At 40.8% G+C, this 16,975-nt stretch overlaps 1 protein-coding gene and 1 long non-coding RNA gene across 10 annotated transcripts in view; one reads left to right on the top strand and one right to left on the bottom strand.

Moving 5' to 3' along the window:
- The window catches only part of LOC110085881 (uncharacterized), an 82,203-nt gene extending 68,513 nt beyond the window's left edge, over positions 1 to 13,690 (top strand). The window contains exons 5-6 of one of the 2 annotated variants that reach the window (XR_013541091.1): positions 7,547 to 7,683; positions 12,118 to 13,690. This is a non-coding gene — a long non-coding RNA (uncharacterized LOC110085881). Of the gene's footprint in view, positions 1 to 1,687; positions 1,938 to 7,546; positions 7,684 to 12,117 lie in introns of those variants that run through there. The other variant, XR_013541092.1, reaches the window with a different exon arrangement.
- The window catches only part of CEP112 (centrosomal protein 112), a 455,788-nt gene continuing 447,970 nt past the window's right edge, over positions 9,158 to 16,975 (bottom strand). For all 8 annotated transcript variants that reach the window (XR_013541089.1, XR_013541088.1, XM_072990811.2 and 5 more), the window contains 2 exons: positions 14,895 to 14,958; positions 9,158 to 10,434 (listed from right to left, as the gene is read on the bottom strand). Coding sequence is in view for 6 of the 8 variants with exons in the window: in XM_072990811.2 (XP_072846912.2) it covers positions 14,914 to 14,958 (45 nt within the window). In the remaining 2 variants the exon portion in view is untranslated. The remainder of the gene's footprint in view (positions 10,435 to 14,894; positions 14,959 to 16,975) is intronic.

Here is a 16,975-nt window from a genome sequence, read left to right on the forward strand (position 1 = left end):
CAAGCAGTGTCTCTTGGAAACTTCAAATACCGTGTTTCCCTGAAAATAAGACAGAGTCTTATATTAATTTTTGCTCCAAAAAACACATTAGGGCTTATTTTCAGGGGATTTTTTTTCTGATGTACAACAATCTACATTTATTCAAATACAGTCATGTCAACTTCTTCTGGTTGCAGCACAATGGTGGTGGGCAGAGTTTCACTTAACTGGGGCTTATTTTTGGGGAAGGGCTTACATTATGAGCATTCTGAAAAATCATACTAGGATTTATTTTCAAGTTAGGACATATTTTCAGGGAAATGGTAAGTTATGCTGATGGAGACAACATGTCATGGATAGAAGCACAACTGTCTTCCCTTGTGTGGCATCTGAGAGGCAACCCACAATGTGGGTTGATCACATCTTTCTTACCTTGAGAAACACCCAGCTTCCATCAATTCTGAGACATACAAATTAAACACAGCGAATATTCTTGAAATATTCTTTTTGCTGTTGCAGTCAGATATTGACTATACCTCATCATTTAGCTTTCAGCATGTTGACACCCCTGAAATCTCTTTTTCCATTACGACCCCCAAAATGCAACTTTGGTTCTTCCCTAAGGGATGTGTCACTCAATGTTTCTCTTCCTCCGTCTAAGTTTTGACAATCAATTAATATAATGATGATTCAAATGTGCATTTTCCATTACACTTTAAAAACTCGTGGCTTCTGTCTGAATTGGCCTAAAGAGGATGTGCAAAATATTTGCAATTAAACTTCCTTATTTTGTGAAATTGTCTTTTGAACTGAAAACTTGAGTTATTGGTGTGTTTCGTGCTATGTATTCCATGTTACAAAGCTAACCCTTGCTCCATCAAATACAACACTTCCAAACACACTGGCCAGAACTGCAGGGAAACATTCATGACTTAAGGCAGAGAGGCACATCTGAAACATTCTCAGAAGTGCTAAAATGGCAAGTGGGGCACTTCACACTTTGGGAGTGTGAGCTGTGATACCACCAGCTGACCCTCTTGGAATGACCAAATGGTCAGAGCGAGGTCTACAGCCTCATTGAACTGCCATCAGAAGAATACTATGGGAACTGAAATACTTAAAACCCCCACAGCCTCATAATTGCACATCATTTATTTCTTGTGGGGGAGAGAAACACATTGTTGTGCTGGTTGCACATTTTCTCTTCAGCCCTGCAGCTTTTCAGAATAAAGTCCGGTGTCTGTTGTCTTCCTAACAGGATGAAACATGGGTCCTGCTTCACTTCACATTTCTAGTTATTCAGAGTCACACTTAAAAAAGTTTTGAGGCAAAAGGATAACCCTTGCAGAGAAGCTTGGAAAAATGCTCCCTTCTTCTCTTAAAGTGTTAGATGGAATGAGCTTGCTCATTGAGCCACTGAGTTGGGCAGATCTGCATGAGGATTCTTTAGTTCAGGATAAAGCCCACATTTAATTTCCCTGGAAGGAAGCCATGTGGCCTGAATGTACAAGTATTGCAATGAAAACATTTAAAAATAATCACTTAGCTGGGGATCACTTATAATAATGAAAAACAACGAAAAAGGCTTCCATTTTTTATTTTATAACCCAAGTTCAAGTTAACGAATTTGGTGTTTTTTCTGGCTTTGTATTTTAAACTTCACATGCTTCTATTCTTTGGTATTCTCTTCTGTCTTGTCTTTTCCCAGACCAGGGAAGAACCCATTGGCCTCTGGTTCAGAGGGCAGGTGTGTGAAAACTGGTTTTAAAAATCTAGAAAAGCAACAATGAATTTTAAGAGACTTTTGGGGGCTGCAGAATCTAATGGAAACAGGATGAAGGATGGAGCATGTTTGTTCTATCTTGTATGAAGGAAGGAAACCCTACCACCACCACCACCACCACCACCACCGATGATGATGATGATGATGATGATGATGATGATGATAATAATAATAATAATAATAATAATAATAATAATAATAATAATAATAATAATAATAAGAAGAAGAAGAAGAAGAAGAAGAAGAAGATGATGAAGAAGAAGAAGAAGCAGCAGCAGCAGCAGCAGCAGCAGCAGCAGCAGCCACTACTGCAGAAGCCAAACAGATTTTAAATGGGCTTTGGGTTAGCAGCCTTAAAACTGATCACATATTTTCAGTTTTTGTAACTTACCATTTCTGCAGTCTTTGATAATGCACTTTAAAGGGCCAACTTTCTTTTAACGACAAGCCTTAAAGAGGAGTGATTTTTCTGAACAAATATATCAAAGCTGAGGAAAGCTGAGACTTTTTTTTAAAAAGGGAGCTATGAATTAAAATGACCTTGTGTTCTGTAACTTTCTCTCCCATTGCTTGATATTCTCTGTTCCTTTTCTTCCCTTTAAAACCAGGCCTAGTGCCGGGGGGCCTTTGGCACCCTGAGACTTGGAGAGGGCAGAGAAGGGTTTCAAAGAGAACTCATAATCTTGCTGCATTATCTACGGCTCAGCATCAAGGGTGCCCTGTATTTTTCATGGTAACCTTTAAGCAATCACAAATATTTTCTTCCTTTCAGAGGTGGAGCCCTCTCTACTAGGAGAAAAGTCTGAACACAGCATGAATGCCCCCCCAGTTGTTTTTATAGGAGAGTCAGACAACTAACAAGACAAGGAAGAGGAGGATAAAAATAAACCTACACCATGTTATAATTAAAGCGTCATTATGTAGCACACAGCAAATAAAGGGACAATAATATTTCATGGGAAGAAAAATGAACACATGTGTTGAATGAGTAACATAAAAAAGAGGGATTGGGTGGATCATAGAACTATAAATGCAACTAATTTATTATATTTGTATCTTTGGTTTTTGTATTTTGTGTAAACCGCCCAGAGTAGACATGTTCTAGATGGGCGGTATATAAGGCTAAACAAACAAACAAACAAACATTTTTGGACACAACTTTCCAAGATTGGAGTTTTAGCATGTGGTGTTGGTAAAAACTGGTCAGCGAGCTGATTTCCTTATCTTTTTATATCTTTCTCCTTCATTTGTAGCAGCAAACTATACAAGACCCTTTATTTGCATTTAAAAACAGAGCGCCTTTATCTGGTAAAAGATGTCTGCTTCTCCAAAGTGCAGGTTTTTCTGACCTCCTCCGCATCTTGCTAATTACCTTGTTTTGTTTTGTGATAAACAAAACAGAAGCTTAATTTGGAAATTTAATTTCACAAACTTTGACGAAATCCTGCCATTGGAGGACAAACAGACTATCAGCTTCTCAACGCAACCTGACCACTTTATCTGATTTGATCTTCAGTCATAACTGAACTTCTGCTTCATTGATTATGCAAAAGCCTTTGACTGTGTGGACCACAGCAAACTATGGCAAGTCCTTAAAGAAATGGGAGTGCCTGACCACCTTATCCATCTCCTGAGAAACCTATATGTGGGACAGGAAGCAACAGTTAGAACTGGATATGGAACAACTGATTGGTCCAAAATTGGGAAAGGAGTATGACAAGGCTGTATATTGTCCCCCAGCTTATTTAATTTATATGCAGAATACATCATGCGGAAGGCTGGACTGGAGGAATCCCAAACCGGAATTAAGATTGCCGGAAGAAATATCAACAACCTCCGATATGCAGATGATACCACTCTGATGGCAGAAAGTGAGGAGGAACTAAAGAACCTTGTAATGAGGGTGAAAGAGGAGAGTGCAAAAAACGGTCTTAAACTCAACATCAAAAAAACTAAGGTCATGGCCACTGGTCCCATCACCTCCTGGCAAATAGAAGGGGAAGATATGGAGGCAGTGACAGATTTTACTTTCTTGGGCTCCATAATCACTGCAGATGGAGACAGCAGCCAAGAAATTAAAAGACGCCTGCTTCTTGGGAAGAAAGTGATGACAAACCTTGACAGCATCTTAAAAAGCAGAGACATCACCTTGCCAACAAAAGTCCGAATAGTCAAAGCTATGGTTTTTCCAGTCGTGATGTATGGAAGTGAGAGCTGGACCATAAAGAAAGCTGACCGCCGAAGAATTGATGCCTTTGAATTGTGGTGCTGGAGGAGACTCTTGAGACTCCCCTGGACTGCAAGGAGAACAAACCTATCAATTCTAAAGGAAATCAACCCTGAGTGCTCACTGGAAGGACAGATCCTGAAGCTGAGGCTTCAATACTTTGGCCATCTCATGAGAAGAGAGGACTCCCTGGAAAAGACCTTAATGTTGGGAAAGTGTGAAGGCAAGAAGAGAAGGGGACGACAGAGGATGAGATGGTTGGACAGTGTCACCGAAGCAACCAACATGAATCTGACCCAACTCTGGGAGGCAGCGGAAGATAGGAGGGCCTGGCGTGCTCTGGTCCATGGGGTCATGAAGAGTCGGACACGACTAAATGACTAAACGAACGAACGAACATAACTGAACATGTTTTTAACAGCACTTTCTTCAGGTCTGTATGTGGACAACTCTATTTATTAGATTATGTGGTGTTTGGACAAAGATACCACCAATCTATTGTCTCATTCAGCAGATGCACGTTGGGCAACACTGAGGGCAACCTGGTGGCAGAGCTAGTTTCTAGGTACTAAAGTATTCTACCTGCCACTGTTTTCTGTATGCCTTACAAGATAACATTTTGAAATGTTAGTAATGAATATGCTGACAACAACCTAACAATACACAAATCAAAAAAACCCCTACTTGAATCCTGCTGTTACAGGGAACTCACTAGGTGACCTGAGGAAAGCCACTCTCAGATGTGGCCACACCAGCAAAATGTTTCCAGGTTACTCCCCGTGAGTTTCAGTCCTTTTTTTGGGGTGTCTGGTTTCAGATGACATATGGCCATCACAGATTCTTTTGTTCTCCATCTGTGCTTTCTCCACATCAGATCCAGCCTGTTGGGAGTCTACTACTATATTTGTTCTCTGTTTCATTTCGCAGTACAACCAACATTCCATAGAGTGCGTACTACAAAACTGATTCATTTCCTTTACATCTGGTGTGCTGTCCCACCACCACCACCAGCTGTCATTCAACTCCCTTAATTTTTTAAAAAAGTTTTCAAATGTGAGTGTTGGTGCATTGGTATGCTTCTATCAAAAGGGCTGTGGATTCTCCATTATTGAGGATAATCCAGTGTGGAAACAGGAAAAAAATGCCCCAGATCAGTACATGGCCAGCAAGGGCATTCTGCTGACACACCAATGAATCCACACACAAAAAATTTAAAAAGGGGAAAGAGGAGCAGAGAAATGCATAAAAACAGGAAGGTATATGCCTTGTTATAGGGGTGTAGACAAACACACTGCATCTAATTTAACTAAAGATGTGGAACAGTTAAAAAAGCTATCCATATGACATCTTCCAGCAACCTTGAAAAGCACTGGAGGAACCACACAAGGAACGATAACCACTCTCCAAGCTGGACTCGCAGGACACAGACATTGAGAAAGGCTTGGAACCAGCTGAGAGCCAATCTCTAATGTCAATATCCTCTCCAGGAGAATATCATGGCAGATGGTATCAAAAGCCACTAAGAGAGCAAGGAAATCCAACAAGGTCATTCCTGCCCTATCGGCTGCCCTTAAAAAGTCATTGTGCAGTGTGAGTAATCCTGGCTCAGTACCATGCTGTGGCCTACATCCCAACTAGAATGGATGAAGGCAGTCTGTTTCTTTCAGAAATGCCTAGACTGCTCTGCTACCATTTGTTCAATCAGCTTGCCCAAAATAGGAATATTGATGAGCAGACTATAATTATTCAACTCATTGGTTGCCAGCTTTGATCTTTTTAAGATGGGCCACACTATAGTTTCTTTTACACAGGTGGGAATATGACCCTTCTGTAGTTATAAGTTCATCAGATGTACAGCCCATCCACTGCATTATCACTGGCTCATTTTAAAAACCAGGATGGGCAAGGATCGAGTATTGAAGTAGTAGGCTTATATGTTGCAAGCACTTTGGCCACATCTTCAGATATTATAGGGTGAAAATGATCCAACAAAACCAGAAAAGGCAGTGCCCTGGAGTCTCGATACGACTACTCTGGTGGCAGAGTCCAGATCATTAAAAAAAATCCATCCATCCATCCATCCATCCATCCATCCATCCATCCATCCATCCATCCATCCATCCATCCATCCATCCATCCATCCATCCATCCATCCATCTCCTGCCCATCTAGAGCAATGTCTACTCTGGGTGGCTAACAACACTCAAGAATAATAAAGTAAAATAACAACAGTAATACAATTGAAGATGGCAAATAAATTATTGTATTTTTCCATCTATAAGATGCCACTTTTTCCTAAAATCATTACCCTAAAAATTAAGGGGCATCTTTTACACAGAAGTACGAAACGGCACGTACCTTGCCTCTCTAAACAGTCTTGCTTCAGCCATGAGGCTTAGTTTCCTGCAGTCAGGAGGCTTAGCTTCCTCCAATCACGAGCCTTATGGAACTGACGTTAGCTGGTCCTGAACAAACAAACTGGAATACACCTCTTTGGAGGTGGAGCCTGTAGACTCAAGAGTCAACAGAGACAAAATGTTCGACATTCTGAGCTCAGAGGCTGAATCCTCAAAGCTAAGTTTTCTTAATTTTGGGGTTAGAAAATTGGGGGACGTCTTATAAATGGGGGCGTGTTATAAATGAAAAAAATATGGTAGGTATTGACAGGAGGGAAGGCCTGCCTAAAGAGCCGGATCTTGAGATGGCTCTTAAAGACACCCAGGGAGGGAGTCAGACAAATTTCTGGGGGGGGGGGAATTGTTCCGGAGGAGAGAGGCCACTGTGATGAAGGCCCACTTTCTTGTTCTTTCTCTTCGGGCCTCCCTCAGCATTAGGAATGGCCTCTATCATGTCCGATGGCCTCTATTTTCAATCTAAAATAGGCCACAAACTGATCACAGCTGAAATTCCCATACTGAAGCTGATCACAGACAGAGAAGCTGCAGACTATATGAAAGAGCTCTGCTTGTTGGTTTGCTACCTCACTGATTATCTTGATGTTAAAAGCTGTTTTCACTGATTTTATGGTATTAGAGTGTTTCCTGGTGAATTCCTTTGCCACAGCTAAATTTAATTCCCACAGACCCTTCCTCCATCTACTCTCTAGCTGTTTCTGAAAGGACTTCATAGCCCAAAGCTCCTCTTTGAACCAGAGAAAGGGACAGATCTGGAGTGGAGAAGGCATTTGGGAGTGAGCATATCAACCACCTGGGCCATTTCAGCGTATCATCTATTGACCTGACCTTTGAGAGGCTTGTCAGCCAGGTCAGTTAGATACCTTCCCAAGGCCTCCTGAAATGTATCATCCACTAGAAATCTCCATGGGCAAACCATCTTCACCAATCCAATCTCCCCCAGGGAGGACAGACACGGTGAGCACAAATATTTCCATGTGGTGACGATGACAAGGCAAAGGAACTCATGTCTGACATCTTTGGATCATAGCCTCCCTGAACCATCATAAACACCAGTTCCAGAGTGTGTCCTGCTCTATGAGTGGGACTGACCACATGCAGAGATAACTCCTATCCCAAATCTATCTCTGCATCCCACCCTAGGTCTGAAGAAGCAACAGCAAGGAAGTCCTGAAAACATGGATGGAATCTCTTTGCACGTTGGCGACCCTTCCCTACCCAGTCCATCCAGTCTGTTGTGGTGCTGGACGGAATACCCAGGGGAACACAGTTGGGAGAAGGTAAGTGCTCTCTCTGCACCCACCCAGGTCTCAGTAATACATGCCAGGTCAGCCCTCTCATCCACTATTAAGTTATAAATAAGCTGAGATTTGTTTTGGACAGACCTGGCATTCAGCAGTAGAAGGGTTGGACTGGAACAACAGAGCTGGTTGCTTCACTCTTTTCAGAGGGTGAGGGTGTAAGAGCTTAGAATAGGGATTAATTTCTTCATCTCAACCCTCCTAGCACAATAGCTCCCCCCACCCAGTGCATAACCTCCATGCCCCGATACCACTGCTATCCCCTGAATCTTATTATATTCGAACATATTTATCTTCTGACCCAGTCCCTTTCCTCTTCACATGTCTCAACTAGCCCTATCACTCCACAGGGGGCAAAAACTTCCTGATACCCTAATCTAAAGTAAAAGGTCCCTAAATTAAAAAGATAGAAAAACAAATTACACAAGGCTTAAGACCCCTAGCAAAAAAACAGAGAGCGAATAAAATAATAAACCCAAAACTAATAAAGATAAACATGTACTAGAAATAGCTGAACATCAAGAAATTAAGAACTTGAAATGAATTAAATCAGCATAAATTAACCTAAGTGAAATACTGGTCAAATAATACTACAAAATGATTATACATTTAACATTACACAGTCTGGCTATGCTATTAGTCCTGGGTTTTTGAAATGAATAGTAGTAAGATGAAAAGTCTTTTGAGTCTGACATAGTATGATAATATAAACCTGTTGAAAGTGGGGCAGCGATTGTCCAACTTTTCCAAGCACATCATGGGTTCTGACCAAAACCAGGTTCCTCTCTTCCGATTGTCCCATAGTCACATTCCACCCTCTATCACACACACACACACACACACACACACAGAGAGAGGCCAGTGTTCTGCACTCTGCCATTTAAACACGCTTAAGGCTGCTTCTCAGAGTCCCACTCCTAATGTCTCAGGGTCAAATTGTCCATGAATCCAATAAATAGCTGACACGGCTGCTTCCCAGACTTGAGCTCCTGGCTCTACCTCATTGCCTTGGCCAGGTTGCAAATCAGGCCTCCAGAGGACAACCAAGGACAACGGCCTCCAGATCACTCTTAGCCCCACCAGCCATCGCTATCAGCCATTTCCTAGGGGTTGCACAGCATGGATGGCATAACTAATGAAATAAAGAAAATATGTAAAAAAAAAAAAAACACCAAACTACTGATCCACATAACATTGGTACTGTCTGGTTGCCATCTTTGGAAGTATTTTGGTACAATGCTTCTCCAGTTGTGAGAGGCACACACATGTATTACTTGGCACATGTCTTTAAAACACCAAAAGGGGGCAGGGGACACAGTCGTTGCCCAATCACAGCTTCTATGAATTTTACAGCAGCGGCAATAATATTTTGGTGATTCATACAGGGACACCGACTGCCCCTGACCACTAGGCATTCTGGCTGGGGCTGATGAAGTTTAACAGCATTTGGAGGTAACGTGCACAACATGGATTTATCTACTCAGTGGTCCATTTCAGAGGGACAAAAGGCATATACGATATATGTATGTATTACAATTGATTTACAATTGATACATGCATCCTGCATTCAGAAACCAAAGGTTCTATTTTACATAATAGTTTGTACTAGGATATAGAAAACAGTCACATATGGAAATATGGAATTTTGGATCCTAAGTTTTAAAATAAACAGCTTAATTTCTCCAGAATATGCCTTTTCCAGCATTCTGCTTTTAGAACACTTTTAAGTACATGCTTTATATAAAGTATGTAAGCAATCCTTGGTTTTGTCAGTATTAGTACTTCCTTTTCTAGACTTGATTTTAACAAACATACATCAGGCAGTTCCAAAGTGAATAAAAGTGAGTATGAAAGGCAAAACCACTTGAAGGAGATATAAGTTTGAGACAATTTCCTCATCTAATGCTTAAGTAGGGAAATATATCTTTGATCCCTGTAAATCAATGGAACTGCTTTATTGTGAATTTAAGCCATATTATTCTATAGTAATTTATTCCAAAATAAATATATTCTCAGAATCTTTTGCAAAAGAATTCAGCATTCAAACAATTAATGAAAACAATGGTCATGATCTGTTAGTCTCTTCCAAAATCAGAAAAGTCTATGCAATCAAATACACTTATGAGAAGACATTGTCACATCAGAAAAAACATCCCATGGAATCTTTGCAGGCACTCTGGTGGGAAGGGAAATGTTGTTGGAAATGGAAATAATGTGGAAACAAAAATGTACAAAAATATTTTAATAGTATGTGAACATGAAAACAATGCCACATATGTTCCAACATATTTTGAACAGTATAATAATGATTATTATTATAAGGACGTGATTCTCAGCATGCATAAAAAGTGAATAAAATTTCATCACAAAGTCACTTACAAAAGCAATGTGAGCAAACAAAATTAAGTTTTTCAATAAGTCTATTGATAAATACAAATACTGAATATATCAAAAGCATATGTGACTGGTCTAAGGACTGTAAATAAACTATTGATTGATTGATATCAAAAGCATAAAAACTATATTATAATGATAAAATGATTCAAATATCTGGGAACTTAAAGTACTGTTATGAATGAGGGATGTGCTTTTATGAAGTGAATTACATTTTTGGATGTGTTAAGTAAACTGCCATTGATCTCTTAGATTAGCTCACAAGATCCAAATCTTCAAACCTGCTGATAGAAGTCCACTGGACACTTGAACAAAGCAGTCAACGTCAGTCACCACCTGAAAAATAAAATGTTTTCCTCAACCATAATTTTAGCTTGCATGATTCACAATGCCATCAGATGCTTTCCTATGGCCTAATGGCCAATCTCCCCACTCAAGAGGGACCTGCTCTATTAACCACCATTAGAAAGGGCATGATTGATATATTCAGAAGCACACTGTGGTTTTGCTCCAGAGACACCTGCCTGTAAAAAGGCAGCAGGGAGATCCAAATGGGCGATGTGTACAGCTTATGTTGGGGTGGCACCTAAACTCTTTCTTACACTGTATATGGAAGTTTCTTAGCTATTGGCTTCAGCTTGTTTGTGCAAGCAGTAAGAAATACCTGTCATACTTTTATCCAAATACACCTTTGCATTTACATTGCTGTGGGCAGCAATTTTAAATAAGGCAGATTTGCAGGCAAGGTGTTAGGACTATACTAATGATTATTGCCTTTGTGTAACAAAGAGATGGGTCACCACAACTTGACAACCAGAACAGGATTCACTGGCTACTTAAGTTTAGAGGAAGTCCTGAACTAAAGTAGTTTCTTTCATGTTGTCCTGAGCAGCTGCACAATCCTGAGCTTTAGAGATGTGGTTTCCTGCTTACAAATGGGTAACTGCATCCCCAGAAGCCTCCAGTTTTCCATTTTAGAGCTATTTCAGGTCTGCTGTGCATTTTAAAGGACTGAAATAGCAAATCATTTATGTTTTTGGAAAAAAGGTCTAGTGTGCCTCTTGGAAATCTGAAGATTGATGAAGCATGGGGGCAGGTAGAGACCTGGACAACTCTGGCTGGCACAAAAAGTTAGATGTTATTGTGTGGAAAAGTAGTTCCATGTGTGCAATATACTCCTTCCCGAGTACTAGAATGGTGTGCAAAGCCATTCCCAATCTCTGTCCCAACTCCTGGATTGCCAAATTGCCTAGTACATGACTGAAGACATCCTGTGTTAATGAAATGTACTCTCTTCTTGCCACAGAACTGGGAAAATACAGTTACCAGTAGACATGGGAGCTTCATGTTCATCTCCCAAGGGAAATGAATGCAAAGCTCGCCAGCACAGGGGGATGCCCTGATTGGACCCTCCCCTCCTGAACCAGGCGCCTACTTATCACTTGCTGTGCAAAGCATGCGGCTAGCATAATCAAAAGCACCCCAATCGCAGCAGTATCCCGGCTGGTTTGTGGGGGAAGGGTCCAATTGGGTCGGCCACCTGTGCTGGCAAACTTCATATACAGTGGTGCCCCGCATAATGAGCGATTCATAACGAGCAATGGTAAAACATCGCTTTGCGATGATTGCTAAGCGTCTCGCTTACCGATTTTTGCATAGCGATGTTTTTTAACAGCTGATCGGCAGTTCCAAAATGGCCACCGGGTAAAGAAAATGGCCACCTGCTGTGTTTTTGCGCCCTTTCCTCACTTACTGGGCAGCGAAACGGTTTTCACATAACGTTGAGTTTTTTGCCCATAGGAACGCATTAAACGTGTTTTAATGCGTTCCTATGGGCTTTTTTGCCCTGCATAGCGACGAATCCACATAGCGACGATTTTTTCGGGATGGATTATCGTCACTATGCGGGGCACCACTGTACGTCTCCAGTTACCAGGATTGAAATATACCATTATATATGTATAATGGTAGTACGACAAGGCTGTATATTGTCCCCCAGCTTATTTAATTTATATGCAGAATGCATCATGCGGAAGGCTGGACTGGAGGAATCCCAAACCGGAATTAAGACTGCCGGAAGAAATATCAACAACCTCCAATATGCAGATGATACCACTCTGATGGCAGAAAGTGAGAAGGAATTAAAGAACCTTGTAATGAGGGTGAAAGAGGAGAGTGCAAAAAACAGCCTGAAACTCAACATCAAAAAAACTAAGATCATGGCCACGGGTCCCATCACCTCCTGGGAAATTGAAGGGGAAGATATGGAGGCAGTGACAGATTTTACTTTCTTGGGCTCCATGATCACTGCAGATGGAGACAGCAGCCCCGAAATTAAAAGACGCCTGCTTCTTGGGAGGAAAGCGATGACAAACCTTGACAGCATCTTAAAAAGCAGAGACATCACCTTGCCAACAAAAGTCTGAATAGTCAAAGCTATGGTTTTTCCTGTCGTGATGTATGGAAGTGAGAGCTGGACCATAAAGAAAGCTGACCGCCGAAGAATTGATGCCTTTGAATTGTGGTGCTGGAGGAGGCTCTTGAGACTCCCCTGGACTGCAAGGAGAACAAACCTATCCATTTTGAAGGAAATCAACCCTGAGTGCTCACTGGAAGGACAGATCCTGAAGCTGAGGCTCCAATAATTTGGCCATCTCATGAGAAGAGAAGACTCCTTGGAAAAGACCTTGATGTTAGGAAAGTGTGACGGCAAAAGGAGAAGGGGATGACAGAGGATGAGATGGCTGGACAGTGTCTGCGAAGCAACCAACATGAAATTGACACAACTCCGGGACACAGTGGAAGATAAGAGGGCCTGGCGTGCTCTGGTCCATGGGGTCACGAAGAGTCGGACACGACTAAATGACGATGATGTACAATGGTTTCAAATCCTGGTTGATTGGTTTAATTGCAGTAACCATGGTTTTCAAGTCTGGATCTAATGAAAGAATATGGCTAAGTGTGGAAGTCTTCAGTTGCAGTATGGTAGAACATAGCTGAGGTCTGGTCATATCTGACTTGAGAAACTGATAAGCACAATTTTGTGTAATCAAGTCAATTTAGACTTATGGTAAGCCTTGCCAGGATTTCCTAGGAATAAAGTATTCAGAAGTGCCTTACCAGTCTCTTGGAATGGGCAGTTTAGCCAAGGTGATACAAGGCAGGTTTTTCTCCCAGGAGGCACAGTGGGGAGCTGAATTATTTCTGATATATTAGCCTGGTTAGAAATATATATAATATGTCCGACCAGACAATAACATCACAAACAGGTCAACTTTCTTTCTTTCTTTCTTTCTTTCTTTCTTTCTTTCTTTCTTTCTTTCTTTCTTTCTTTCTTTCTTTCTTTCACGAACGAACGAACGAACGAACGAACGAACGAACGAACGAACGAACGAACGAACGAACGAACGAACGAACGAACGAACGAACGAACGAACGAACGAACGAACGAACGAACTAACGAACTAACTAACTAACTAACTAACTAACTAACTAACTAACTAACTAACTAACTAACTAACTAACTAACTAACTAACTAACTAACTAACTAACTAACTAACTAACTAACTAACTAACTAACTAACTAACTAACTAACTAACTAACTAACTAACTAACTAACTAACTAACTAACTAACTAACTAACTAACTAACTAACTAACTAACTAACTAACTAACTAACTAACTAACTAATCTGCTGCCTGATAGTACAATGTGCACTCTCTGGGCAGTTAGGAACCTACAAATGCATAAAAATAATCTAATAAATTAAAAACAAATTAATGTGCAAGTAAACAATACAATGCAAAACAAAACAATAAAATACAATAGAATGCAACATGGATCACTGAAGCCAATATAAACCAGATTTAAAGTGCAGGTCATCAAAAAGGAGGACATTAATAAAAGCCAGCTTTAAATAGTTCAATTTTTTGGAGTTTTTTTAAAAACTGGGAGGGTGGGTACCTGGCAACCTCAAAAGGTAATTTATTCCATAAATGAGGGGGCACAATAGAAAATGCTCTAGTTTCTAGTTATGACTTCTTGGCCTCCTTCAGTAGTACAGTTTTTAACAGTAAAAAGTGCAAAGAGCAGGTTGCTAACATTTTACTATCAGTGTGTTTTAAATAGGCAGAGTCCTGTAGCATAGCTTGTTGAGAAGATCTGACATGGTGCTACATTCAAAGGCTATCATATCTTACATGAAGTTTCAATTAAAACAGGATTTGCATATCCTGCTCCTTTATAGATGGGTCAAGTGATAGTTAGGTCTCTATCAGTGTGAAAATCCTCAGTGACATCATCTGGAAGGTGCCTTTTATTTAATCACCCATGTGACTCACTCTGTTCTAAGGGCACAGAGCGCCCTTGTCTTGCTATTGCAACACATGTGGACATTTATTCATGATAGGGTAAATATCTACGGAAAACCAAAGTGGGTGAAAATCCGGTGCTTTGAAGATACCATCTGTAATATTACAAATTGCATCACCTTCCTTTATCTTGAAAGGCGGCGGCACCTCTGCATGCCTGCAGCTGTGTGCTGAGCTACCGTCTCATCATGAATGCCGAGGTGAAGCCCAGGCTTGCAACATACCTGCAAGTTCTCATCTTGCTACCTAATTCTACTAAGCAAGTGCTGAAATGATGGGAGGCGGGAAACTTCTCAAAGATGCTCTGTTTACAGAAAACATGAGATACTTTTCGCCGTCCTGCTGGCTTTATTTTCACTACCCTTTGTGGCTCACCAAAGCCGGCTGAGAAGTGTTGCAATCAAGAGAGCACGTATCAGTTTACCTTCTGGTACGGAATGTGCTCAGTTCCTCTTGCAGGATGGATGCCCTTTTTGCAGAAGGTTTACCTAGAAAACACGCACATTGCAACAAAGGAGCTCTTAGTATACAAAAGATTAATGGCCAAGTCTGGTTGTGGTTTTTGGGAGGTATTTACTTACCTATTTATTATTTAAATTCACTTTATAAGTCTCATTATCTGTGCCTATTATCTACAGTATGATTGACCTTGCTGCTTATCATATTGAGCAAGGTTAGCAGCTTAACACATATTCAGTGAACTGCATGTTCTGGAAATAAAGCTTCTGGCAAAAAGAATGCATGTCCACCAGAACTTCTTTTTTTTTAAAAAAAACAAAAACTAAGGCTTTAAGGTTAAAACGTGTTTGTAAGGAACTCATTGATACAGCAACTGGGCAGGGGGTAAGATTCCCATGTTCCCCCAAGTAATAGAAGTATTACCATGGATAAGTTGATATAGATTTGTCACATAGTCTCCTTTCAGAGAAAGTGACCAGAATGTTCTTATCAGAGAGGTAAAATTAGGAGCATCATGCTAGGAAATAACACAAAGAATACACTGAAAGGCTCCGAAGGGAGGAGGAAGAGGCAGCAGCCAACATATTTTAAACATAAGCAAAGCTTTGTTTGAGAAGTGAATGTTTCCTATTTGTTCATTGTTAATGCAGCTTGGCTGGTACTTTTACTCAGCCAAGCGCCCTCATTCCTCTGGAACAATTAATAAGCCTGACAGGTGCAAGGATTCCACTGCGCTTTCTCTCTGATTTAGTTTGGGTTTTTTTTCCCAAGGAGGAATTTCAACAATTTTCAAAGAAGAGGACACCTGTGCTTCAGAAGGGAGTCCTGCTCACTGAACACTCTGGAGCTGGCTCCTGTATTTCACTGTGAAGGCAGCTGCCAGTGCAACTTTTCTGTGTTAACACCCACCTTCAGAAGCCTGGAGTGACTTTTACCTCTTTGAAATCCTGTCTGTGCGAACAGAAGCCCCCCAGGTAGAAATCAGATTTCATTTAAAACAAAAGAGAAAAAAAAACACCCAACTCCAAACTAATTTCATTAGAAGCTAGAGATGTTTTAGTTATTGCCACCAGAATGTTATGCATGAGGCATAATTGCTACAGAAGCCACACTGATCATTAACTAAAAATAGGTTTCCTAGGTGAATGCTTAGCCCTGCGTCCTTAGTTATTTCATAATGAAAATACTGGACTGTCAATAGGAATTCCTTCATAGAACTGTAGCCACAAAATATTCCAGCAGGAAGCTCCTAAAAGTTTCTGCTGTAAAAGCACCTAGAACATCACAATGGATGATATCGATAGCAGGTCTAAAACAAAAAAAGACAAAAAAATTGTGGCACCTTAAAGACTAACTGTTGTATTTTAATGTGAGCTTTCATGGACAAGTATACTTCCTCAGACACAAGAGTGGGACAACCTAACAACTATTTGTACATTTGGCTAAATTAATCTCAGTTAATATTGAAGCCCTCAGATACAATCACATTTGCTTGAACCCACAGGATAGAGACTCCAAACTCAAGGATCTATAAAATGCATTCCTCAGACTAAAATACATGTCCAGTGTGGTTAAAGAACAAATTAAAAGGGCAAGATGAATACCCAGAAGCAACCTACTGCATGACAGACCCAGAAGAGAAAACAGCCAAACTCTACTAGTTGTCACTTTCAGCCCACAACAGAGACCACTCAATGCTTCATAAATTATCTTCACTGCATCCCTGATGGCAGGCCTATACTCCCCAATCAACTCCCCAATCTCAAGTCAACTCCCCAATCTCAAGCAACTACTGAAACACAATGGACACTGAGATGGGAACTAAGCCCTTCTACAAACTCAGATATCAGCTCTGCCCCCGTATTTATTCTGGCAACACTATTACAGGATTGAACAATGTCACACACAACATCAAGAGTGCATTTAATTATTCCTCTGCCAATGTTATCTTTGCCATCTGTTGCCAACAATGCCCCTCTGCACTCTATAGGACAAACAGGACAGTCTCTGGGCAAAGCACTTAATGAGCACAAATCGAACATCAGG

Source organism: Pogona vitticeps, chromosome 2, assembly GCF_051106095.1.
Source record: "Pogona vitticeps strain Pit_001003342236 chromosome 2, PviZW2.1, whole genome shotgun sequence".
NCBI classification, from domain to species: Eukaryota; Metazoa; Chordata; class Lepidosauria; order Squamata; family Agamidae; genus Pogona; species Pogona vitticeps.